At 40.5% G+C, this 25,522-nt stretch overlaps 1 protein-coding gene across 1 annotated transcript; it reads left to right on the forward strand.

Moving 5' to 3' along the window:
* Nucleotides 1-1,434: 1,434 nt before the first annotated feature.
* On the forward strand, nt 1,435-24,826 carry LOC136678111 (NLR family CARD domain-containing protein 3-like). Its single transcript, XM_066655963.1, has 10 exons — nt 1,435-1,481; nt 1,967-2,080; nt 3,174-5,222; nt 5,956-6,129; nt 7,164-7,337; nt 12,138-12,311; nt 15,257-15,427; nt 21,395-21,568; nt 23,192-23,238; nt 24,285-24,826. Exons 1-10 carry the CDS (start codon nt 1,435-1,437, stop codon nt 24,824-24,826), a joined length of 3,666 nt encoding a protein of 1,221 aa, XP_066512060.1.
* The last annotated feature ends 696 nt before the right edge of the window (nt 24,827-25,522 follow it).

Below are 25,522 nucleotides of genomic sequence, written 5' to 3' on the forward strand. Positions count from 1 at the left end.
AATATGATTTATTATGATATTATGACCACCTCCTTGTTCGTACACTGACTTCCCATTCTCTCAGCTCCACTGACAACACAGGAGCACTTTGATTTGCAGTTTTTACAGGCTACAGTTTTTGCTAAGTCTAACAATTACAAACTGTAGTACATATGTTGCTCTGCATACATTCTTTGCCCCTTTTTATCCCGTTATTCAGTGGTCAGGACCATTCTCAGTGCTGCAGTGAGACTGACGTTGTGGTGGTGTGTTAGTGTGTGACACAACAGTGCTACTGGAGTTTCTAAACACTGTCCACTCTGTAAGACACACCCACCTCACTGCACTTACACCGGTGTAAAGTCAGGGAGTAGCTCATTTGTTGTGACACAGTTTGTGTTGGTCATCTGCTAGTCCTCTAGAGTTTCTTTACCCAGTGAAAATTAGACCGTCTCTGTTCTCACGTTATTTTAGGTGTGTAAACTGAACCAAGCTACATTTATTTTGATCATCTTTCATGATTAAAATAAGCAGAAATTCACAGATCGTGCACATTTCTGTAAACTGTAGCGTCTGTTCATTATCATTTTTCTCCATTAAGTTCTGTACACAGCTGTTATCTTCTTACACCATTTTCTCGTGCACATTTTATGTCATAAATTAATATTCAAACTTCAACAACACAATGATTAATCAAATGTTTTGTTTAGCTGAACATCATAGGGTTTTAAAACTGAAAGTGTGTATTTATGGCTTTGTAAAGCCCTGTTGGACCATTAGCCTCATGTGAACCTCAGCTGAGAACATATTTAGGATTGATTTGACTGATTTAGGAGCGAAGACATAGAGAATGGTGACATAGTGTCTGTACTTGATTGTATTTTTTAATATACACCTATGGGTTTGTATTTATATCAGTATTATTTTGGTGTGAATCGTGATTGCTGATGAACAAAGGACACAATGAACAGTGATTTATTATTTAAGTAAAACAAGACCAGAGAGGCATTGTACTGTCTTCTGGTTTTAATCCTGTGTTTTACAGGGAGCTGTGTCTGTTCCACACTGGGGACCTTTACCACATTTATTTATTTATCAGGTACTCACTGAGTGGCACAGTCTGTTTCTCAGTTGTTGTGCTGTTCATTGCTTCATATCATATGACCCTGTGTGTTCTTATGTGTCCTCTGACCCTCATCACTGTAAAATCTTGTGTGTTACTTCAGTTCTGTGCTATTTTATTGTATTATTAAAATAATCACCTCATTCTGTTTTTAACACAGAGACCATCTGCCCTACCACCTGTTTGCTGTTTTTGACTTAGAACACTTTTGTTTTTGCCTCTGCCTCCAGTCCTCTCCCCTCTGACAGTGTCCTCATCATCCTTTAAATGTGAAAATCTCTTCACAGGAAACAGAAGCATGTCCTGTGTCTGTGAAGAATAAAAATGTCCTGATGGAGCCTCAGAACTTCAACAATGAAGAAGGAAGCTCAGATTTAACGTGAGCCTCTTCTATTGCTTGTTTTAGACGCACCATTCAGTTTTTCACAATTGAGTCCTGCTAATGGCTCATCAGATTTATTCATTCCCAGAAGTCACAGCTGTGTGATGCAGCTATTAATTTGGGCATATTTGGGAAATAATATTTTCAGAGCACACTTCGCAATAAGCAGACAACAAAAATGGAAATGTGTATTTATCTGTCAGTTTATAGCAAACCACATAATGTATATTTGTCATTTATCCCATCTGTGGCAGAGAACACACAAACACACACACACACACACATACACACAAACACACACACACACACACACACACCATTAGGCCATGGCTGCCCCTTTGAATGTTGAATGAACAATTTGAATGTTGTAATTGCGTGGGTGGAATTATTAACTCCAGACTGATATTTAAATATCTGAATTCTCTTTCCTTTATATTATCAGCTCTGAGATCTGTTCATGTGTCTCTTCTTCACTTTTCCAGATGGAAGGGATCCAAAGGCTGTTCTCCAGAGCCCAGATCTGTGTCTATGAGGAGCTACAACTCTATGATTGATTCTTCTTTTCACAGCAGTGAAATGACTAATCCTGACCTGAGGTGAGACACTCGGGCGTATGCATCATCGCTGTAATATTACACATTACACTTGTATAGATTCTGTAATGGTTCGGTGTCATACATTTTACTGTATCCACCTTATTTTCAGTGCTCTGAGGGATGCTGTGCATTCAAGAGAATTTTGATTTTGTTTTCCATATTTCCACTTTTTTTTTAACTGGTTTAACTCCTCCCTCTCGATGAAAAAGCTGAGGATGTGGTAAAGACTCAGTATTATGGTCTGTATGGTGTTTGGAGAACTATCCCACTGTTTTGTAACTCTGACCCAGAACTAATGCAGTGAAGAGGAAATCTCACATAGAAAAATAATGAAGAGCCCTTTCTTACTTTCTTTGTTTCAAAATAAAGTGGATATTCCTACCTTATTCCTCCTTGTTCTCAAGGTATAGGTCATTATCTCACGGTTTACACTGTTCCATAAGTTACAAATCCCCATTATCTGACAAGTCAGGTGTTCAGTTATTGTTTGAGTTAATTATAACCTGTGATATTTAAAGATTTAAAGATAATTTGGGGACGGCGCTTAATGAACATTTTGCCATTTTCAGATACAATTTCTGACAAGTACTTTAACTTCATTGTTTTGTTTACTTCACATTTCAGAGAGCAGACATTCAGGGCAGAACCTCCAGAGCCCAGCTGTGTGTCTCTGAAGAGTAACAACTCCATGCATCACCCTGTTAATTTCAGTAATGAAAGAATTGGTACAGACCAGAGGTGAGACACTGACACAGCATCATGCAACATAGAGGTGATTTACAGCAGGAAGTTCCTCAGGAAGCGTCCTTTTGCTTTAACAGCTTTACAGCATTCCACATTATACAGTGATCTAATATATCTAATATGTTTTACAGTTTAGAGACTGTATCTTGTTCTGAAAGGCACTTTCTTTCATTAATTTAGACATTTATTTAATTACAGACAGCATGATCCCAAGATAATTAGCTAAACTGATCTGAGTGGAGACAACTAACATTGACAGGAAAAGGCATGACTGTGTGTATTAGTTATTACTGTGTGAAATTAGATACTGTTTATATCTGTGACACTGATGCATTACTGTGTTCTCTAGGAGGGATGTGCTACTCCAGGATCATTCCAGGTGTGGAGTGTGTGAGCAGATTCAGACAGATCCAGTCTCTATCACCTGTGGACACTCTTTTTGTAGACAGTGCATCAGAAGCCTTAGGGACCAGTCTGTCCACTCAGGAGACTTGACCTGTCCCTGCTGCAGAAGGAGGTTTAACAAAGGCTCTGTTCCGTTTCCACACACGGAGGAGTCCATGGAGCTGGATGAATACAAACCAGTGGATGACGTCCTGCTCAGTGTCTCAGAGAGAAACAAAATCAGCCTGAAGAACAAGTACGAGAGCTTATTTGAGGGATTCAAAACACAAGAGAATAAAATCCTCCTGAACAGGGTTTACACTCAGCTCTACATCATCGAGGGAGAGAGGGAAGGAGTTAATGAAGAACATGAAGTTTTACAGATTGAAAAAACTAGGAAACATCAAGATGACATAAGGTCAATTAGCTGCAATGACATTTTTGTGCTTGAGGGACATGAAAGAGACAAAAAAGCCAAAAATCTCAGAAGCGTTCTGACTAAAGGCATTGCTGGCATTGGAAAAACTGTCTCTGTGCAGAAGTTCATTCTGGACTGGGCTGAAGGAAAAGCCAATCAGGATATAGAGTTCATGTTTGTGCTTCCATTCCGAGAGCTGAACCTGATTAAAGACAAACAGTACAGTCTTCATGGATTTCTGTGTGACCTCCATCCTGAGCTCCGAGGTCTGGACACAAAGGAATATGACGTGTGTAAAACTGTGTTCATATTTGACGGCCTCGATGAAAGCAGAATTCCACTGAAGTTCTCAGAGTGTGAGAAAGTGTCAGACGTGACCAAGGTGTCTTCAGTGGACGTGTTGATGACAAACCTCATCAAAGGAGACCTGCTTCCCTCTGCTCACATCTGGATAACCTCCAGACCCGCAGCAGCCAATCAGATCCCCTCTCACTACATCAGCCGTGTGACAGAAATTCAGGGATTCAATGATCCCCAGAAGGAGGAGTACTTCAGGAAGAGGATTAGTGACCGACACCAAGCCGACAGTGTCATCTCCCACATTAAGACAACGAGGAGTCTCCACGTCATGTGCCACATTCCAGTCTTCTGCTGGATCTCAGCAACTGTGCTTCAGCAAATCATGGAACAAGGGACCACAGAAATCCCTAAAACTCTGACTGCAATGTACTCACACTTCCTGTGCACTCAGACAATCATGAGGAAGGAGAAGTATGAGGAGGAAGATGAGAGAGGAACTCTACAGGAACTCCTGAGATCCAACAGGAACATGTTTCTGAAACTGTCTGAACTGGCTTTCAAACACCTGATGAAGGGCAATGTGATGTTCTATGAAGACGACCTGAGAGAATGTGGGATTGATGTCACTGAGGCCTCAGTGTACTCTGGGATTTGCACTGAGATCTTTAGGGAGGAGTCTGTGCTTTACCAGAGGAAGGTTTACTGCTTTGTGCATCTGAGCTTTCAGGAGTTCCTGGCTGCTTTCTATGTGTTTCACTGCTGTGTGAACAACAACAGAAAGGACCTGAAGTTTCTGAAGCTGAAAACCAGGAAGTGGTCTTATAGGATTTCACTGGACGAGCTGCTGGAGGGAGCTGTGCGTACAGCTATAGAGAGTAAGACTGGACACCTGGATCTGTTTCTCCGTTTTCTGTTGGGCATCTCACTGGAGTCCAATCAACAACTCCTGCAGGACCTACTGACACACACAGTGAGCAGCTCTGAGAGCATCAAGAAAACAGTTCAGTACATCAAACGCATAATAACATCAGAGGATCTTCCTTCTGACAGATCTATCAACCTGTTCCTCTGTCTCACTGAAATGAACGACTCCTCTTTATCCAGTAAAATCCAGGAGTATCTCAAATCCAAAAATCAGGCAGATAAGAGATTGTCTGCTGATGAGTGTTTAGCGTTAGCCTACATGCTCGTGAACTCAGATGAGGTGCTGGATGAACTGGACTTGAGGAAGTACACCACCACTGAGCCGGGTTATTGGAGACTGATCCCAGCTGTGAGCAACTGCAGAAAGGCAGTGTGAGTGTTGTTTCTATGTTTTATTTTATATATATATTTTCCAGTGTTGTTGTTGACTGAGACAAGTTTCCAGATTGTTTTACTGTGAGTAGAAGTTCCTCACTCTGTGTATAATTAGGATGTGATAAATAAAATGAATGAGACATTACAGAACAGGTGGAGTTTGATGAACATGGATAAGACTGATGTCTTTCTCTTGTTTTCTCTCACTCTCACTGTATCTCACACAAATCCCCCAAGTTTATAAAAGCAGTATTTTCCTCAAGTCTGATCATTTTGATTCCTGTGAGGCTGAATTTCAAGGAGTGTTCAGACTTGTAGTTCAGTTTCCTTGGGTTGGACCAAATATGTAAATTCATACATTGTTATATTTTAGTCCTGGTTTGGTCCTGAAACAAATATGTATTTTAAAAAAAGCGACGCATGTATGACATTAGTTTTGTCGTCTGAACAATGCCCCACACTGAGCTTAATGCACTTCTCGGGGCTGTGTACCTGGTGGTATATTTTTCCAACTGGAAACACAACAAGACGTGGTCAAATGGATAAAGGAGTCAAAACAGCACCTGAAATTCCTCCACTGCACAGAATAAAAAAGGAGTTGCTGCTTGTTTGGTGAGCACCAGTGTCAGAAGGAAGCGTTCACATTTGCTCTAACAAACCAAACTAACAGACAGTTCCTCACCTTCACGTTTTTTACTGTATTATGCGCTGTGTTTACATTGTGTTGCAGATTGTCTGGCTGTAAGCCGACCATGAATTCCTGTGAAACTCTCTGCTCTGTTCTGAAATCACCAAACTCACCCCTGAAAGAGCTGGAGTTCAGTGAGACTGAGCTGCAGGATTCAGGAGTGAAGCTGATCTCTGAGGCACTGAAAAATTCAAACTGTAAACTGGAGACTCTCAGGTGAGATTTTGGATGAATGTCCATGTGGATAATGAATGTATTCTCCTGCTCTGATTGGCTGTAGTTTGCCCTCAAAAAGTTTAGGCCATTGTTTTTACATGGATAAGGTTCAGTGAATTTACTATTTGTGTTTGTACTATATTCTGTTTGTAAACTGGCATTAATCTCTTTAGTGATAACATCCTCACTCCCAAAAGACAACATTATTCTCAGGCACAGAGGCAGAGAACCAATTCTGCAGAGCAGAAATCAGAGTAACAGTATTTTACCAGTGATCATAATAATAATAATAATAATTTGCAGCACAGTGGCACAGTCACACAGCTCCAGGGACCTGGAGGTTGTGGGCTCAAGTCCTGCTCCTAGTGACTGTCTGTGAGGAGTGTGGTGTGTTCTCCCTGTGTCCACGGTCCAAAAACACATGTTAGTAAGTGGATTGGTGAGTCAAAAGTGCCCCTAGGTGTGAGTGTGTGTCGCCCTGTGAAGGACTGGCGCCCCCTCCATGGTGTGTTCCTGCCTTGCACCCAGTGATTCCGGGTAGACTCCAGACCAACTGCAACCCTGAACTGGATAAGGATTACAGGCAATGAATGAATGAATTAATAATAATAATAATAATAATAATAATAATAATAATAATAATTCAGTTCAGTTCAAGGAAGGACTAGAGACTAGACCCTGGGCTAAAGTGAGACTAAGACCAGTCACTCACTCCCCTGCTCTTATGTGTGTATTCTCCTGCTCCAGCCGACTGTAGTTTACTCTCGCTCTGTTTCTGTTTGTGAAAGAAGAGTGAAGAGTGTTTAGTTTGGAGTGAAATTCCATGTGGAAATAGAATGTAAATAGCACTAAAATATTCAGAATAACATTCAGAACAAATGTTCAGATTGAGCTCATAATGTACACACCCCTGAATAATTAATATTGGAGAAATACTGATGTATGAAAATCTCATAATTCCTGATTCACATGAGTCTGAATTTCACATTCTCTATTTTAACTTCACTTTCTCCTGTATTTACTTTACCTTGCAGACTCACAGACTGTAAATTCACCCTGAATTCCTATGAAAGTCTCTGCTCTGCTCTGGACTCACCAAACTCACCCCTGAAAGAGCCGGACCTCAGTCAGACTGACCTGCAGGATTCAGGAGTGAAGCTGGTCTCTGAGGGATGGAGGAGTTCACACTGTACACTGGAGATAATCAGGTGAGATTTCTGCGTGTTCCTGAATAGAAAAGGTTTGCAAAAACAGTAAGATTTGCTCTGGTTTTACACAGAACATTTAATAAAGGTGGGTCTATGATTTCGACAGAAGTGATCTAAATGTTTCTGATATTCAACATTCAAAGCTCACATAGTTTTCCATTTAATGGGGCAGAGGATGGCTCTGAGATTGTTTACGTTACAAGGTTTTAAACCAGTCACCTCAGTGTGTTTATTAGGAACATTTGGTGGTTCCTCTTTGAGGTAAAGTCTTAGTTTTAATATTTCAGGTGTTATAAATGGACAGCTGTGGTGTAGTGCTCAGAGAAGAGGGTTTGGGGCTGGAAGGTCTCTGATTCAATCCCCACGACCTGCAGGAATAATTGGGGGTGGGGGAGTGAAGGAAAAGCACTGTCCTCCTTCAGTCCACGGCTGAGGGGCCCTTGAGCAAGGCACCAACCCCCAACTGCTCCTCAGGCTTCGAGGATGACTGCCCCTAGTGCACTAATGTGTGTGTGTGTGTGTGTGTGTGTGTGTGTATGTGTGAGTGTGTGTGTGAGAGAGAGAGAGAGAGAGAGAGAGAGAGAGAGAGAGAGAAAGAGAGCGTGATGAGTCTGTTATTAAAGCCCCTCTGAATAATGTAAATAACGGAAAGTATTATTTTACTCATTAATCTCATTAAACTGATTCTGAGTCTGAAATCCACATTCTGTTTGAACTGTGCTGTATTTACTTTGCTTTGCAGACTGAATGTGTATAAACTCACCATGAATTCCTGTGAAGTTCACTTCTCTGCTCTGAAATCACCAAACTCCTCCCTGAAAGAGCTGGACCTCAGTCGCACTGAGCTGCAGGAATCAGAAGTGAAGCTGATCTCTGACAGACTGAAGAGTTCAAACAGTAAAGTGGAGATACTCAGGTAAGACACGTTTTTTATCTTTTAATTTCTGACAGAAATGTTTGAAAGTGTTTGAAATATCAGCTTCATGATTCACTTTATATTTTACACACAGCACATGTTCACTATGTTCTTATATTATTTTTATCAAATGAGGCATTTTACTGAATGTTCTCATCAACACAATTTACTGAGGTGTTCCACATGGATCTGGGAGTTAATTTAGTGCCTGGAAATAGTAAAGAAATGAAGTGTTGTGTAAATGCTCTCCCATTGTTTACAGAAACATAATGAAAACTCAGAAACACAGTGTTTTTCAAATGCTGTACATTTCTGTCAAAAAAAATTCAGAGCTGTTTTCTGAAACATTACACGAAGATAAACAAGTTTTACAGAAGGAAATGTTAGGAAAGAAAAGTCTTTTCATAAGAATTTCTCCAGACTAAATCAGTTCAGTGGCGGAGTTTCATTGCCCTTCACTGCAGCATGTACAAAAGACTGTTCATTTACCTGTTTTCATCCTTCAAGTCTAGTATGCCTGTAGTTCAGTGTTTTGTATGTAGTTCTAATTTCCGCCCCTAGGTGGCTACCCGAATGCACCGATGCATAATCCTGCTAACACACGTGGTTCAGAGAGGTATTGGCATGAAACGGTCTTCATTTAATCGGTCTCATTAACAGTGTGCCTCCATTGAACGTGAGGAACCTTATTTGTGCTTTATCTTTGGTTGTATAAGACCGAAATATATATATTTTCACTGTGTTTTGTCGAGTGTTTTTAAGTAATTTGGGGAAGTCAGCTGCTAGCTACTAGCTTTACCTAATTGAGGTGTGTAAGCCTGTGTGTGACGCAGTCCGTAGTTTATGTTTTTCCTAATTAAATGCATCCATAAAATGTTTGTGTGATGTATGCCTTGTGTTGAGTAGGTTACTTTTAGCTGTGATAAGTAATGTATGTGCATTTATGTTGTACATCTTCAGTTCATTTATAGTCAGGTCTTAGCCTCGTGACAAGCCTTTAATGATGTTTATTTATTATGGACATTTTAAGTTGTATTTGTAGTAAGGGGATTACTCATAGACCAGTGTTTCTAATTGTATTTGATTATTATCTCTGTGTAGAACACCACACCCACTTCTACTTACATGTGGAGACCTGTACCAGATTAATATTAATGGACAAGTCAAATTAAAGACAATTTCAGTTTAAATCCTGGACCTGAATATTATCTCCTTTTATCTCAACTCACCTGAACATATATAATTGTTGTCCTGACCCGACCCCTGAAGTGATTGTTAATACACATACCAACCAGTTACAGTCGTTAATACAAGCAGGTGACTTTAAATTGTTCTTCTAGACAATAAGGTGGAATAAAGTTTTTTTTTTAAGTTTTTTTTTTGCTTTTTCGTTTCTTATAAGGAACTCTAATGTAGTATTTTTATAAGGCGGAAATACACCCTGGAGGGGGCGCCAGTCCTTCACAGGGCAACACAGGCACACTCACACCTACAGACACTTTTGAGTTGCCAATCCACCTACCAATGTGTGTTTTTTGGACTGTGGGAGGAAACCCACACAGACACAGTGAGAACACACCACACTCCTCACAGACAGTCACTCGGAGGAAACCCACGCGGACACAGGGAGAACACACCACACTCCTCACAGACAGTCACCCGGAGCGGGACTCGAACCCACAACCTACGGGGGTCCCTAGAGCTGTGTAACTGAGACACTACCTGCTGCACCACTGTGCCTCTACCTTAAAATTACTGTTTCAAAATGTTTGTGAGGCTCCTCCGACATGTAAGAGGGGGAATGGTGCCTCTCTCAATGCTGTTCTGGTCCCCTAAAACCTGGCTCTGAGAGAGAGAGAGAGAGAGAGATTTTTTTTTCTAGTAGTACGTCACACGCTACAGCCAATAAGGTGATTGACCACGTTGATAATCGCGGGTAGTTCTGCTGATCTGGACCCAGTTCTTTCTTTTTGGGTCGAGCAGCCGTCGAGAGCAGAAGGCATCTGCAGAAGAAAGATAGAAAGATGGATAAAAAGCTGGATTTATGTAGTAAAAAAACTGCAGTGTTAGCAAGTAAACCCTCTTTAAATTAAAACACTGAGCTGGTGGACCTGGGAGGCCCTCCGTGGTGAAGAGGAGCGTTATTATCTGGGATACACTGAGTTTTACATCGGTGAGTTAATTTAGTAATTACGGCGCTACGCTAACCATGTATTTTCATTGGGATTGTGGTGATGCCTGTGTTTAAACGTGTCAATATAACAATTTAAAATGATTTATAACCCATATGATTGAGACGAAGCTGAAGAGTTGGATTTGTAGAGGCTGGGAGTGTGTAGTTTTGTGTTTATTGGGGATATTTCAGCCTGTGTGAGCCCACGATAAGCGCGCAACAAAGATGCACGTTGCAAGATTTTAACCCCTTGTGTGCCAAGCAGTGCATTTATCTTTATTTTCTCTGTACATAAATTCCAAATATTGTAAATATATTCAGTTAATTGTTAAAGAAGGTAAAGATGTTGTGAGGATGTGTAGTTGAATTTGAATTGTGTTTAGAGCTGATATGTGTTCATACAAAAACTTGATGTTGACTGAGTATTAATGACCTATTATAGGTCAGGTTTTTGGCTAGATTTCAAATTGGACCTTTGATTGGACATTTGATTGCGAGCCTCCCTGGATTCCGACCCTGGAAGCTGTCCACAAGTGCTGTGGACAACTCTGCTCTGTGAAACCCCCTTCTTTTCACTGTTGCTGAACTTTCACTCCTCTCCAGAGCAGTGGGAGAAACACATACGTTTCCACAGACTGGACCTTTTACACAAACTCAATTCCAACTGCCACCTGTGAAACAAACGGACATTAATTACTCATATACACACACAGGAAAAAGGGAAACCTTGTACTATTGTCATATCATTTGATACACAATGTATTGATTGTGATTGAATTTAATTCGTGCATATACAAAATCTAATTAAGAAGTATTTGTTAATTTATTTTAATTTTGGTATTTGGTGATTTAATCCAAAAGAAGGGATTTTTGATATTGATAGTTATTGGTGTGTGTGTAAAAGACCCATGGCAAGAAAAACAGAACTGAACACGTGATCAAAACATGACAAAGGAAATAAACACAGGAGAACAGTCACAGATTATAACAGGAGCTCATTTAGTGCCTGAAAAGAGTAAATAAATGAGGTGTTGTGTAAATGTTCTCCCACTGTTTACAAAAACAAACCTTTAGAAACAGTGTGTTTTTTAAATGATATACATTTCTTTCAGAACAATATGGAGCTGTTTTCTGAAACATTTCACTTGAGAATAAACAGGTTTTACAAATACAAATATAAATGTTAGTAAAGAATTGATGTATTTCCTGAAGAATTTCTCCAGATTAAATCAGTTCAGTGGCTGAGTTTCTCTGCTCTTCACAGCAGCAGGTGTCTATAGTTTGTTCTTCTCTACAATAAGTTGGAGTAAAGTTTTTATTTGCTTTGTTTTTCTCGTACATTTAAGAAAGTCATCATTGAGTGTGATCATAAATGTCAGTGTCAATCCTAAATCATAAAAGACCTCATAAATGTCAAATAGGTGAGTGAGTGAAGACCTGTGATGCACTGGGGCCCTGTCCAGGGAGTGTTCCTCTTGCAGCCAGTGATTCTGGGGAGGATTCAGACCCACGTGACCCTGAACAGGATGAAGCACTTACAGAAAATGAATGAATGTTCAGATTGAGCTCATTGTTTGTGTCTGTGTTTATAACACACAGACCCCAAGTTTATAACAGTAGTGTTTTCCACACGTCATAATTCTTGATTCCTGTGAGGGTGAGTTTCACATTCTCTGTTTTAACTCTACACTGTGTTTACTTCTCCTTACAGATTGTCTCACTGTGAGCTCTCCATGGATTTCTATGAAAGTCTCTGCTCTGTTCTGAAATCACCAAACTCACCCCTGAAAGAGCTGGACCTCAGTCACACTGACCTGCAGGATTCAGGAGTGAAGGTGGTCTCTGAGGCACTAAAGAGTTCACACTGTAAACTGGAGACACTCAGGTGAGAGTTGTGTGATTGTGAGTTGAATGTCCATATGGATAATGTGTATGTTCTGCTCCAGTTGGCTGTAGTTACCCTTACAAAGTTTAGTTTGGAGTGAAATTCCGTGTAGTAATGGAATGTAAATAGCACTAAAATATTCAGAATAACATTCAGAACAAATGTTCAGATTGAGCTCATAATGTACACACCCCTGAATAATTAATATTGGAGAAATACTGATGTATGAAAATCTCATAATTCCTGATTCACATGAGTCTGAATTTCACATTCTCTATTTTAACTTTACTTTCTCCTGTATTTACGTTACCTTGCAGACTCACAGACTGTAAATTCACCCTGAATTCCTATGGAAGTCTCTGCTCTGCTCTGAACTCACCAAATTCACCCCTGAAAGAGCCGGACCTCAGTCAGACTGACCTGCAGGATTCAGGAGTGAAGCTGATCTCTGAGGGATGGAGGAGTTCACACTGTACACTGGAGATAATCAGGTGAGATTTCTGTGTGTTCCTGAATAGAAAAGGTTTGCAAAAACAGTAAGATTTGCTCTAGTTTTACACAGAACATTTAATAAAGGTTGGTCTGTGATTTGGACAGAAGTGATCTAAATGTTTCTGATATTCAACATTCAAAGCTCATAGTTTTCTATTTAATGTGTCTGTGTGGGGTGTGATCTCTCTGCGTCTGTGTGGGGTGTGATCTCTCTGCGTCTGTGTGGGGCGTGATCTCTCTGCGTCTGTGTGGGTCGTGGTCTCCTTGCGTCTGTGTGGGGTGTGGTCTCCCTGCGTCTGTGTGGGGCGTGGTCTCCCTGTCACCTGACACTGGCCACAGGTGTGTGTGTGTGTGTGTGTGTGTGTGAAACTGTCCAGTTATGAGTGAGTGAGTGATTGAGATACTGGGTGAGTGTGTGATGTCCTGTGATTCACTGGTGTCCTGTCCGGGGTGAGTTCTTGCCTTACACCCAATGATTCCAATTAGGATTCAGTCGCCACTGTGACCTGGTTAGGCCAGAGGAGGAGTTTATGTGGAGAAGAGAACACAAACAGTGCTGAAAATATTCAGAACAATATTCAGAAAAAATGTTCAGACTGAGTCTGTTATTAATGCCCCTCTGAATAATGTAAATAATGGAAAGTGTTGTATTTACTTTGCTTTGCAGACGGAATGTGTATAAACTCACCATGAATTCCTGTGACGTTCACTTCTCTCCTGTGACGTTCTCTTCTCTGAAATCACCAAACTCCTCCCTGAAAGTGCTGGACCTCAGTCACACTGAGCTGCAGGAATCAGAAGTGAAGCTGATCTCTGACGGACTGAAGAGTTCACATTGTAAACTGGAGACACTCAGGTCAGTTCTGTCAGTTCAGTCTTGATTTTTATGCTTCACCAACATTAAATTTATACATCTTTAAAATTGTATTTAGAGGATACAATGTTGCGCCAGACACTCTTTTGTAAGATGTATCTAGAGGTATCGAGGGATGAGTGTAACATGGAATGTGTGGTGTAATGTGGAAGTGAGGGAACAACAGAATACTCTTTTCAGCTTTATCTAAAGCAAAGTACAAGGTACAATAAAGCAGCAGTAGTGGTATGATAATGGTTTAAGAATACAACCATGCAAATGTAGTTGTAGCAGTGATATGAGAAGTAGAAGACAATGAAAAATCTCAAATGCTAAAACCAACCGACTACTACTGGGTGGACTGTAGATGGTGCCAAAGAAAAGAAATAAACAAAAGTTCCCTAACAAATAAAACTAAACTGCCCCAGAAATACAGATGTGGCACTCACCCCTTACCTAGTGTGTATATATACAGGGTTTGTCCTACCATGGAATGTATAGGTGCCTGTACTTGCCTGTCCACACCAGTAGTGGTGGTAGAGAGATTTAACAAGAGAAGAGCAATCCACAGATTTAAAATGGATAAAGTGAAGCTAGGCTAAAGTAAAGTTAGCAGCACCACAACTAAACCTCAAACTCTAGCTAGTGACAGCAACAACAATCTCAATTTGAGCTAGCAGCAAAGATCATCAAAAAAAATAGCAGCAAAGATCATCAAAAAAAATAGCAGCAACATCTGTAAACATAAGCTAGCAGCAACAAGCCTCAAACCATAAGTTAGCAGCATTCAAGTATCACAAAGGTAAAACGCTCCTCCCCCTCATTGTTCCACTTGGTGGGCTTTGTATCCAAGAGGTCCTGCCTCTTCCAGGTGAACAGCTCGTCCTATAGGAGGATTAGGACAGCAGTCTTGGGCAGCAGCTCCCCCATTGGCTGAACAGGTAATAAACTAGAGAGAGAGGAAGTGAAAGAAAGTAGAGGGAGAAAATAAAACAAACAGTGCCTCTCTGGCACGTAACATACAATATGAAATATTAAGATGAAATCAGTTGCTGGTTTCCTAGATTATAATTCACTACTCACAAAAATCAGATCATCTTCTCCAACATTATCTCTGCTCTCTGAACACTTCAGGACTTCTGTAAAGTGTTTCCACTGCTGGAGTAGCAGTCAACAGCAGACTCTCCCCATGGTGATATTATCAGTCCTACAGGCTATGAACCAGAGCAGAGGTTTATTATTATAGTGATATACAGACACTGACTCTTTGGTTTTTATCTTTTAATGTGTTCTACACAGAGTCTGATCAGTGTAATGTAAAAAAAGTTATCTTGTTATTTGAGGCATTTCTCTTTAGCTGCTCTAAGAGGTTTCTGTGAAGCTTCAGTTCTGTTCTGTTAAACTGTGTGTTTTAATGTTTAAATGAAGCATTTTCTCCCCCCCCCCCACTGGAGGAAAGATGAGTCGCAGTGGGAGTTTTTTGTTTTGTTTTTGTAGTTGTTTGTTTGTTTCTCCTTTAAATAAAATCAACATGTCTTTCTTTATTCTTTCAGAAATTTTCCTGTAACTATTCAGTGAGTAATGTCCTCTCTCTTTACAGACTAACTGTGTGTAAACTTGGGGAAAAGTCTTGTGAAGATCTGGGCTCAGTTTTACTGGTGAACTCCTCCCTGAAAGAACTGGACCTCAGTAACAATGACCTGCAGGATTCAGGAGTGGAGAAGCTCTCTGCTGCACTGAAGAGTTCACTCTGTAAACTGGAGACACTCAGGTCAGAGTTCTGGGATTTTATTCTTCATTTTCTACTCCTCACAAACATGACTTCATACATTAAAAAAAAATTAAGCTCTAGTATAAAGTATTAAGGAAAAGACTGGATTACTAGATTATAAATTACATAATGTAATATATAATGTATGATGTGCAATTGTTTGTCATTTTATAACGAACAAGGAAATGTGTCCTCCACATTTAACCCATCTGTGACAGTGAACACACACACACACACATTTGTGCACTAGGGGCTGTGAACACACAATCAGACCGTTTGGGGTTCAGTGCCTTGTTCGAGGACACTTCAGCCGTGGATGTTCCTGCTGGACCTGGGGATTGAACCAGCAACCGCCCGGTCTCTACCCATTAGCCAAGGCTACACTCCATTGGGATTAAAACACAACACAAGTACTTTTTAATGTGTGTCTGTGTCTGTAAAAGGAAACATATGGTGTCACATCAATGTCAAAAATAGAGGACGCAGTAACACCAGGTGGAACATTTAAATCTGTACCTTTTTAAAATTGTGTTAGTTAATCGCAAATGTGAAACCCATGAGCAGAAAGAGAGAGAGAGAGAGAGAGAGAGAGAGAGAGAGAGAGAGGAATTGCGCTCACACACAGATCATAATCTCACTCTCAAACTGTCTGTTTTTTTATTCTCAATTGGTTTTTACCCTCTTCATTTTAAATGTTTTGAAATGGGAGGTTTGTGACAGTTTGGGGGTGGGGTCAGGGCCGTTCTTCTCAGTGAATGCTATTGGCTGATGTCTCCTGGTTCTGTGACTGCCTCATACACTGTGTATGTCCCTCCTACTGAGAGAAGCCTTCTACAGAAAAACAAACATGGAGGATGTGTACTGTGGTTTTTTGTGTTTCGTTTTGAAACGGGGAAAATGTAAAATAGGAGACTACTCAGTATCCAAAATAATTTTGAGACTATGGTTCCAAGGCCGTCCCTCAGCGTCTATGTGCAGTGAGAGAAGGTGGAATACAAAGTAAATGTAGCTAGTGAACAGGAGTCGACTCAAACTAATCAGTTCTTTAAGCATCTGGAAGTACAACTCGAGCATTGACTCTTGGCAAATGATTCAGCGAGTCAACCTGGCAGTCGAATCAGTCTCAGTTTTCTAAAATCTTCCTGCAGTGAACATCATTTCCACATGTTTATCACATATTACTATGATCTGAACTCACTGTATATGTAGAGGATCGGCATTCACTTGTGGAGGTGTAAGGTTATTTGAGCCAGCTGTGAAATGTAATTTGCCCGAAGGATTGGAGCTATTTCCAGCACTTGTTGACGTACCTCCTGGTGCTTCAAAAGTTGTCAGAACCCCAAAACGTAACTAGACACGACATATATCTCCCTCCAAAGACAATACTTGGACATATAGAGGAGACAATTGAGTTCAAACCTGTAAACATCTGTCCTGAAACCGCAACCACACAAACAGGCCAATCTTACTGTTGCTCTGCTCATGTGACATTATGTGAGGGGGAAGAACCCCAAAGTGCATCCCCCGCAGATATGAGGTGGCACCCCAACGTGAATCTAGATCACTTACCAGAACATGAACAGGAAGTAGTTTGACAGTTGCTCTATGAAGAGATGTGTTTGCTCGTGAGGAAGGAGATATTGGATGTACCCCAGGGTTGCAGCTAAAAATAAACACGACTGATAACATACCTGTGCAGAAAAGTTACAATTCCATCCCAAGACCGTTGTACAAAGAGGTTAAGGTGTATGTTCAAAATCTCTTAGACAGAGGCTGGATTAGAAAGTCAGCATCAGACTATTCATCCCCAGTAGTGTGTGTGCACAAAAAGGACAATGGGTTACGTCTGTGTATTGACTTCCGCAAACTTAACCAAAAGACTGTACCTGACCGACATCCGTTACCACGGATACAAGATCTGTTGGATAGCTTGGGTGGAAATCTGTGGTTTTCCATTCTGGACCAGGGCAGTGCATATCATCAAGGATTTGTAAGTGAGGAGTCTAGACACTTGACAGCTTTTAGTACACCTTGGGGACTTTATGAGTGGGTGCGGATACCATTCGGTTTAACAAATGCACCGGCTGCATTCCACAGTTGTATGAAGGGGGTGTTACAGGGCATTAGAGATGAATATTGCGTACCTTACTTAGATGACGTACTCTGTTATTCCAAATCTTTTGATGAACACGTAGAACACCTTAGACAAGTCCTCTGTAGAATGCGACAACATGGTATCAAAATGTGAGCTATTCAAAAAAGAAATACATTACTTGGGGAGATTAGTCTCAGGAGAAGGTGTCCGGATGGATCCAAAAGATTTGGAAGCAGTAATGTCACTGAAAGACAAGAAACCCCGCACAGTCGGAGAGCTCAGAACATTATTGGGATTTCTCAGTTACTACCGCTCATTCATTCAAGATTTCTCTCGACTTGCAAGACCCTTGTTTGAACTCCTTCAGACCCCTACTGAGACAAACAGTGCCACTACAACAGGCACAAAAACGAGCAAAGTAAGACAAACCAAAAGAAGGGACAAAAACCAACTCTCTCCTCGTACACCCATAACATGGACCAGTGAACATCAGGATGTTGTGTCAATGTTCTGAACATTCTGACAAACCCTCCCATTCTAGCCTACCCAGATATTGACCTTCCATTTGTACTGCATACAGACGCGTTTGGGAGCTGCTCTTTATCAAAGACAAAACACAAACTACGATTGATTGGTTATGGGTCCAGGACTCTCACACCTGCTGAGAAGAATTACCACCTAAATTCTGGTAAACTTGAGTTCCTGGCACTCAAATGGGCCATCTGCGATAAGTTTCGTGATTATCTGTACTACGCTCCAACTTTCACCGTCTATACAGATAACAACCCCCTAAACTATGTCCTAAGTTAAATGCGATGGGCTACAGGTGGATAGGGGAGTTAGCAGATTTCCATTTTGATATTAAGTATAGACCCGGAAAGAAAAACGCAGACATGTTGTCCAGACAACCATTAGACTTGCAACAAAGCATGGATGAGTATACAGAAACAGTGTTACCAGACGTAGTGTCTGCAATGTGGCAGGGGAGTAAGGCAGCTCAAAACAATGACGTGCCTTGGATAGCTGCACTACAACTGGCCTGCAATGATAAAATTGTCCCAGTAGACAATGTGTCAAGTATGACACCAAAGGACATTAGAGACACTCAACAGAAAGACCAATCTATCAAACAAGTGATGTCATTGAAACAAAAGGCTTGGACACCAAATGAAAAAGAGAAAAGGACAATGACTAAAGCAACTAGGAAGTTACTGTGTGAGTGGAATAAGTTGGAAGTTGAGAATGGACTACTATATAGAAAAACTAAATACAACAAACAGCTGGTCCTCCCTGAGCAATTGAGGCCCATGGTGCTAAAGTGTTTACATGATGATGTAGGCCATGTAGGTTGTGACAAAGTGATGCATCTGGCCCGTGAGCGTTTTTATTGGCCATACATGCAACAAGACATTGAAAATTATGTAATGAAGAAATGTCCGTGCATCAAACAAAAACACCCAAATGTTCCTCAGAGAGCACCAATGGGATCTATTACAACCACTGCTCCCTTTGAGTTAGTCTCAATTGATTATCTACATCTGGAGCCAAGCAAAGGAGGATATGAATATATCCTAGTTGTCATTGACCATTTCACACGCTTTGCGCAGGCATATCCAACGAGAAACAAGTCGGGTAGGACAGCTGCAGAAAAGATATTTCATGACTTCATTCCTCGTTTTGGGTATCCGGAGAAGTTGCACCACGATCAGGGACGTGAGTTTGAGAATCAGCTGTTTCAAAGATTTGTCAACAATTGTCGGGAATTTCTCACTCACGCACCACACCGTATCACCCACAGTGTAATCCTGTGGAACGGCTGAATCGTACATTACTCCAGATGTTACAAGAGGAGAGAAAGAGTGAATGGAAAGATCACTTATCTCAACTATCACCAGGTGAAAGCTGAAGTAAAGCCTCTCTTATGCCCCACACCTGTACCTGTAACTCAGAACTTTATGCCATATTTTTACCCCATCCAGCCCCAACACTACTGTTATAACTGGTATACTTTCGGGCATTAAATCATGTTAGTACATAAAATGTCAGGAGACATTTTTTGTAAGTGGGGGAGAGTGTAGAGGATCAGAAGTAACTGAGAGAAAGAAAAAAAACACACATCAAAATATTGTTTTGTTATTTACCTATCTTCCTTTCAGTATAAATATTCAATTGGTTTCAGTTAACTCGAAAGGAGTAAAGGCTATTACCTATGTCTGCCAAAGGGGGGCGTATGATATGCAATTGATAGAGAATAGAACTGCGCACCATGGAGGAAGAATAAATCCTCTTGTTGTGAAGTTTACATCAGCTCAACATGTGTGCTCTCTTTATTCTTTATCTCAGGTTGGTAAAAACATGAAAATCAAGTGTACATAATGTTTTTTTTTTTTTTTTTAAAAATACATTATGTCACTAATTAGGTAGATGATATATGATAAATATCATATATGTAGTAAGTAAGTGTGAGCTAATCTGCTAATGCTAGCGGCAGTGCATAGGAATACATGGTGAGACAAGTTAGTCTAAACCAGTGAACGGATAAGGGACCTTTTGAGTGTTAAATAATTAATCTATGAAACGTTTTCATCGAAAATGACATTTACTGGTTATTGTTACTAGATGTACATATTTTGGGTTATTTCCCATCACCAGAAAATGTTATTGGACTCCAGTATATTCAATACTGTACATGGCAGCTAAATTGAGGTCAATTGGTAGGAGATGCCATTTGGAGAACACTTGTAATGCATGCGTTTATAAATATTGTTTCATGGTTCATGATATGCATATATATATATATATATATATATATATATATATATATATATATATATATATATATATATATATATATGTAAATATTTGTACATGTTGGAAACAAAGAAAACTTCTAAGACATGTTAAAGTCAGTTATTGATTTTATGAAGAAATGTAAAACATAACATGAGTAGAATTTGAGATAAGTGCTAGATAATTGAAAGTTTAAAATCATGTGGAAGAATAAATCCTCTTGTTGTGAAGTTTACATCAGCTCAACACGTGTGCTCTCTTTATTCTTTATCTCAGATCACATGCTCCCTGAGTTGAGTCTTAGGGGGGCAACATATACAGTGGAACATGACTTTATCTCGACCTCACTGTCGACTCAATCTAAGATTTCTAACGTCTTCCTGCAGTGAACATCATTTCCACATGTTTATCACATATTACTATGATCTGAACTCACTGTAGACAGTGGAATATGACCTTGTCTCGACTCTGTTTATCAATGGTGCTGTCCTGGGGAAAACAGTAGCTCTGCTTCTCCCAGTAGGAGGGACATATACATTGTATGACGCAGTCACAGAACCAGGAGACATCAGTCAATAGCATTCACTGAGAGAAACTGCCCTGACCCCGCCCCCAAATTGTCACACACCTCCCATTTCAAAACCTTTAAAAGAATACAATTAGGATCATAACTTAAACAGGGAGGTCATGGTATAGAAACCTTTACTGGATTTATGTCTGTATATATACTTCTAGTAATAACCCCTCTGTGGGACACTATTGTAATAATGTTGTGTTGTGATTTGATTTCATTTCTATTGAGTGAGGATTTGAACAGACTCTACAATATCTTAGATTTATGGAAACAAACATCCAGGTCTTTTTTAAAATTATGTTAAGGTTTTTAAACTTTTTTATAACTTTTACTTTTAGATTTTAACCTGTTTGAGATTGAAGTGTTTTTGTAAATTAAACAGAATTTGGTGCTTGTTGATTTGATTCTAAAGCTGCTTGTTTTGCTCTGAGTAAATACCACATCTCTCACTTTACTTCTCTCGCTCTCTCTCTCTCTCTCTCTCTCCGTCTTTCCCTGCTCTCTTTAGATTGTCTGGTTGTTTAGTTAAAAAGGAAGGCTGTGCTTTTCTGGCTTCAGCTCTGAGCTCAAACCCCTCACACCTGAAAGAACTGGATCTGAGCTACAATCACCCAGGAGACACAGGAGTGAAGCTGATCTCTGTTAAACTGGAGGATCCACACTGCAGACTGGACACACTCAGGTACGGACAGCTTTCTGTATTTGTGTGTGTTCAGTTACTGATGTCATCTGCTGTTACTGTATTTCTATAAAGCTCTACAGCTCATTGATCCTTCTTCATTTAGCCTCTGCTCTGCTCAAGTAGTATTTAATAGTTAGAGTATCAACCTTCACTGCTCTATCTCCACTGTTCAGTGTAACTCTTGTCAGGCTGAAGGCTTGTGAGACACTGAAGTTAAACTAAGCCCCTTATAACAGTCTCTTTATGTGGATTGTAGACTGTTTCTAGAAGTCTTCAGAAATGTACATTCAGTGTTTAGGGAAGTACAGAATTACTCTGGTACAACAGTTCTACGGCCTCATTGCTGAAACACTTCAGACTGAAAGATCCTACACTACTGCTGCATCCTGAAACTCACTGCTGTGTTTAACAGTGAAAGTAAGAGCATTTCTCACAGGACTGGGACTAAACAGCTGTGTGGTCTTTAGAAAACCTCTGCTCAGTGTTAGAGATTAATCAGAAAACAAGGCTTCAGTTCACTGTGGAGCATAAAGACTGGACTCTGGAGCAGTGGAGATGTGATCTGATGAGTCCAGACAGACCCTATTCCAGAGTGATGGGGGTGTCAGGGTCAGAAGGTAAGTGGATGAAGTGATGCGCCCATCATGCACAGTGCCCCCTGTATAAGTCTCTGGAGGCTGTGTTATGATCTGGGGGTCTTCAGTGGGTCAGGTCTAGACTCAGCAGTGATATGATCTGGGGGTCTTCAGTGGGTCAGGTCTAGACTCAGCAGTGTTATGATCTGGGGGTCTTCAGTGGGTCAGGTCTGGACTCAGCAGTGTTATGTGGCAGTAAAATGAAGTCCACTGAGGACCTGAATGGACTGAATGACCAGGTCGTCCCAGCAGTGGATTGTTCCAGGATGACACTGGAACAATTTTCACAAGATTCATCAGGCTCAGACTGAGAAAGAGTGAGGAATTATTTTCACACATGAACTGACCACCCCAGAGTCCTGACCTGAACCCACTGAGAGTCTTTGGGACGTGCTGGAGAAGACTTTACGGAGTGGTCTGATTCTCCAGTCGTCAATACAAGATCTCCACCAAAAATGAAGGCAGCTCTGGAGGAAATAAATGTTGTGGTGTTGTAGAAGGTTGTAGAAACAGAGCCGTGGTGAATGTGGATAGTAATCAAAGCTAAAGGTGGTCCAGTGAAATATTATAGTGTGTGAGTTGTGTTAGTCGGGCAGTGTAGGGGTCTGTGATGAAATGGTCAGTGAGAGCAGGTACAAGGCAGAAGAACCTAATAAATGAGCAGCTGAGTGTAGGATCTAGAAAGGGTTTAATGGAGCAGTTGTAGAAGAGCGACGCTGCTGCATTATTCTGTGTTGAAGGCTGAGAGGAACAGAGGGAAATGGAGGAAATGAAACACAGAGAAAGAGAAACAGAATATTTCTCTGTGATAAAAAGACAGAGAGGATGAAACACCACAGATGATGATCTTTCTTCGGTTTCCAAAAATGACATCAATGAATGACGCTGTAATGAAGATGAATGTGGGGCTCAAGAGAGAACAGTGAGAACACACACCACTCAAACACAACCATCAACTCACAACTGTGTGTGTGTGTGTGTGTTGTAGGTTGGAGCATGGAGGAGAGATCTGGATAAAACCAGGACTAAGAAAATGTAGGTTCTCTCTCTCTCTCTTATGACGATGATGATGTAGTTGGAGACATTGTGAGATGATTATTTTCTTTATTAATTGTAATGTTTTCTGCTGATTTTAAACAAAGTGGAGCAACAAAATGTGATGAAACATGAACCTCTTTTTCTTTGATCATTCTTCTGTTTTTATTTTCTCTCTCTATCCCATGCTTTCTGTCCTTTTCTTTCTTTGACCCTTACTTTTTCTTTATCAATGTCTTTTATTTTTGAATCTCTCTTTCTATCAGTGTTTTTTATCTTTCTCTCATTTCATAACCTTTTGTTTTCCCCATTTCTTTTTTCTCTCCTGCTCTTTCTCTCTTTACATTTGTTGTGTCTTATTTTGTGTTGAGTTTATTGTTGTTTGTGTGTTTAGAATAAGACTTCACTTATAAATGTTTATTAATGGTTTAAAGTCTGTTTATTAACAGTTATGTTGTTAACACATTAATAATCAGTTATAACACAGATATAAAGGGCACCAGTGACCTGTTGTTTGCCAAATAGTGAACCCAGATCCATCTACAGTTAAACCTCAGATCTTGCCGAATACTGACCTCACTGTGTCTCCTCCATCAGTCGACATTAACCCCATCAGCTCCAGCACATATTTGTTAATGAGTTTAACCCTTTAATGAATGCCCCACCACCAGAGTGTCTTTTTCTACTTTAATGATAATGTGGTGAACCTTAACATGTGAAATGACTAAACTCACATTCTCAGGTCTGAGCTTATTCTTTACCTCCACATTTTCACTAAGTTCTCTCACACTTTCAGTATTAGACACAAAAGAGTTCACTGTCACACTTCCTTTCTCTGTGTTACAAAGGATTATTAATCACTTTTAAAGTGTTCAAAATGTGATTAATAACCAAGTAATAACAGGCTTTTAAACCATTTGTAAACCTTTATTAGTGTATTCTTATTTTAATGTGGTACCATTGTGTGTCGTGTGTGTGTATGTCATGAGTGTGAGTGTGTGTGTGTCGTGTGTCTGATTGTGTGTTGTGTATCTTGTTGTGTGCAGATGCCTGTGAGCTCACACTGGACCCAAACACAGTGCACACACACCTCTCTCTGTCTGAGGGGAACAGGAAGGTGAAGTGTTTGTTGGAGAAACAGTCGTATCCTGATCATCCAGAGAGATTCAGTGACTGGTGGCAGGTTCTGTGCAGAGAGAGTCTGACTGGACGCTGTTACTGGGAAACTGAGTGGAGTGGGGGAGGGGTTTATATTTCAGTGGTGTATAAATCAATCAGGAGAAAAGGATACAGTGCTGACTGTTTGTTTGGAAAGAATGAAAAGTCCTGGAGTCTGTTCTGCTCTAATTTCAGTTACTCTGTCCTTCACAATAAGAACATCACTGCTCTCCCGCCTCCTCCCTCCAGCTCTAACAGAGTAGGAGTGTATGTGGACTCTTCGGCCGGCACTCTGTCCTTCTACAGCATCTCCACTGACACACACACACTCACACACTTACACACATTCACCACCACATTCACTGAACCCCTCTGTGCTGGGTTTTATCTTTATTCAGACTCCTCAGTGAGTTTGTGTCAGATAAAATAGTGCTGTGTGTGATCTATTGTTTTGATTGGTCTTTTCTGTCAAACGAGCTGCTGCTTTAAAATGTGAGGAGAATCACAAAAGACGATGAAACAGAAATGAAGCTCAGTTTGTAAAAGAAAGCGAGCAGAGAGTCTCTTCAGGGACAAATCAGTGATAAAACCTGGATCTGAGTGAACACTACACCCCTGCACTTCTCTCACTTTTATATCCCTGATGTAAACAGGATTTTTCAGCGGTTTATTTGATTTCTCTCGTTATAAAGCGCTGTGTTTATTTACACTGTGCGCTGGTCTCCATCGTCTCTCACATCAAATCTATGGGGAGTCAGTTACAAAACAGTGGATTCTCTGTCTCTGACGTGTCCAGCTCGGTCCTACTTCTGTATCCCAGGCTCCTCAACACCATCTGAGCCCCTCTTCTCTACAGCAGGAAATATAGCTTCAAACAGAGAGAACCAGCCTTAGCCCAGAACATGGGAGAGGTTTCTATTGTTACTCTGTAATGAAGGAGTGAGGGTGTGAGTGAGTGAAGGTGTTTCCTGTAGGAGGAAAAAGGACAGAGGGGATCAGGGTGTAATGGGTGGGTGGTGTTCATCTGTGTCGTCAGTGTAAACACAGACCCTCGTCATAGTGCACTTCCACCTCCAGAACTCTTCAGATATTTGTAAATATTAAATATTTAGTTTTCAAACGACGC

The sequence above is a fragment of the Hoplias malabaricus genome, chromosome 2, assembly GCF_029633855.1.
Source record: "Hoplias malabaricus isolate fHopMal1 chromosome 2, fHopMal1.hap1, whole genome shotgun sequence".
Lineage (NCBI taxonomy): Eukaryota > Metazoa > Chordata > Actinopteri > Characiformes > Erythrinidae > Hoplias > Hoplias malabaricus.

Excerpts from the sequence above, each read along its gene's own strand:
- LOC136678111 (XM_066655963.1), top strand. The coding sequence starts at position 1,435 with ATGGAGCCTCAGAACTTCAACAATGAAGAAGGAAGCTCAGATTTAAC. Across the intron at positions 2,081-3,173 it reads ATGACTAATCCTGACCTGAG|GAGGGATGTGCTACTCCAGG; the intron begins GTGAGACACTCG and ends TGTGTTCTCTAG. Across the intron at positions 7,338-12,137 it reads TGTACACTGGAGATAATCAG|ATTGTCTCACTGTGAGCTCT; the intron begins GTGAGATTTCTG and ends TTCTCCTTACAG.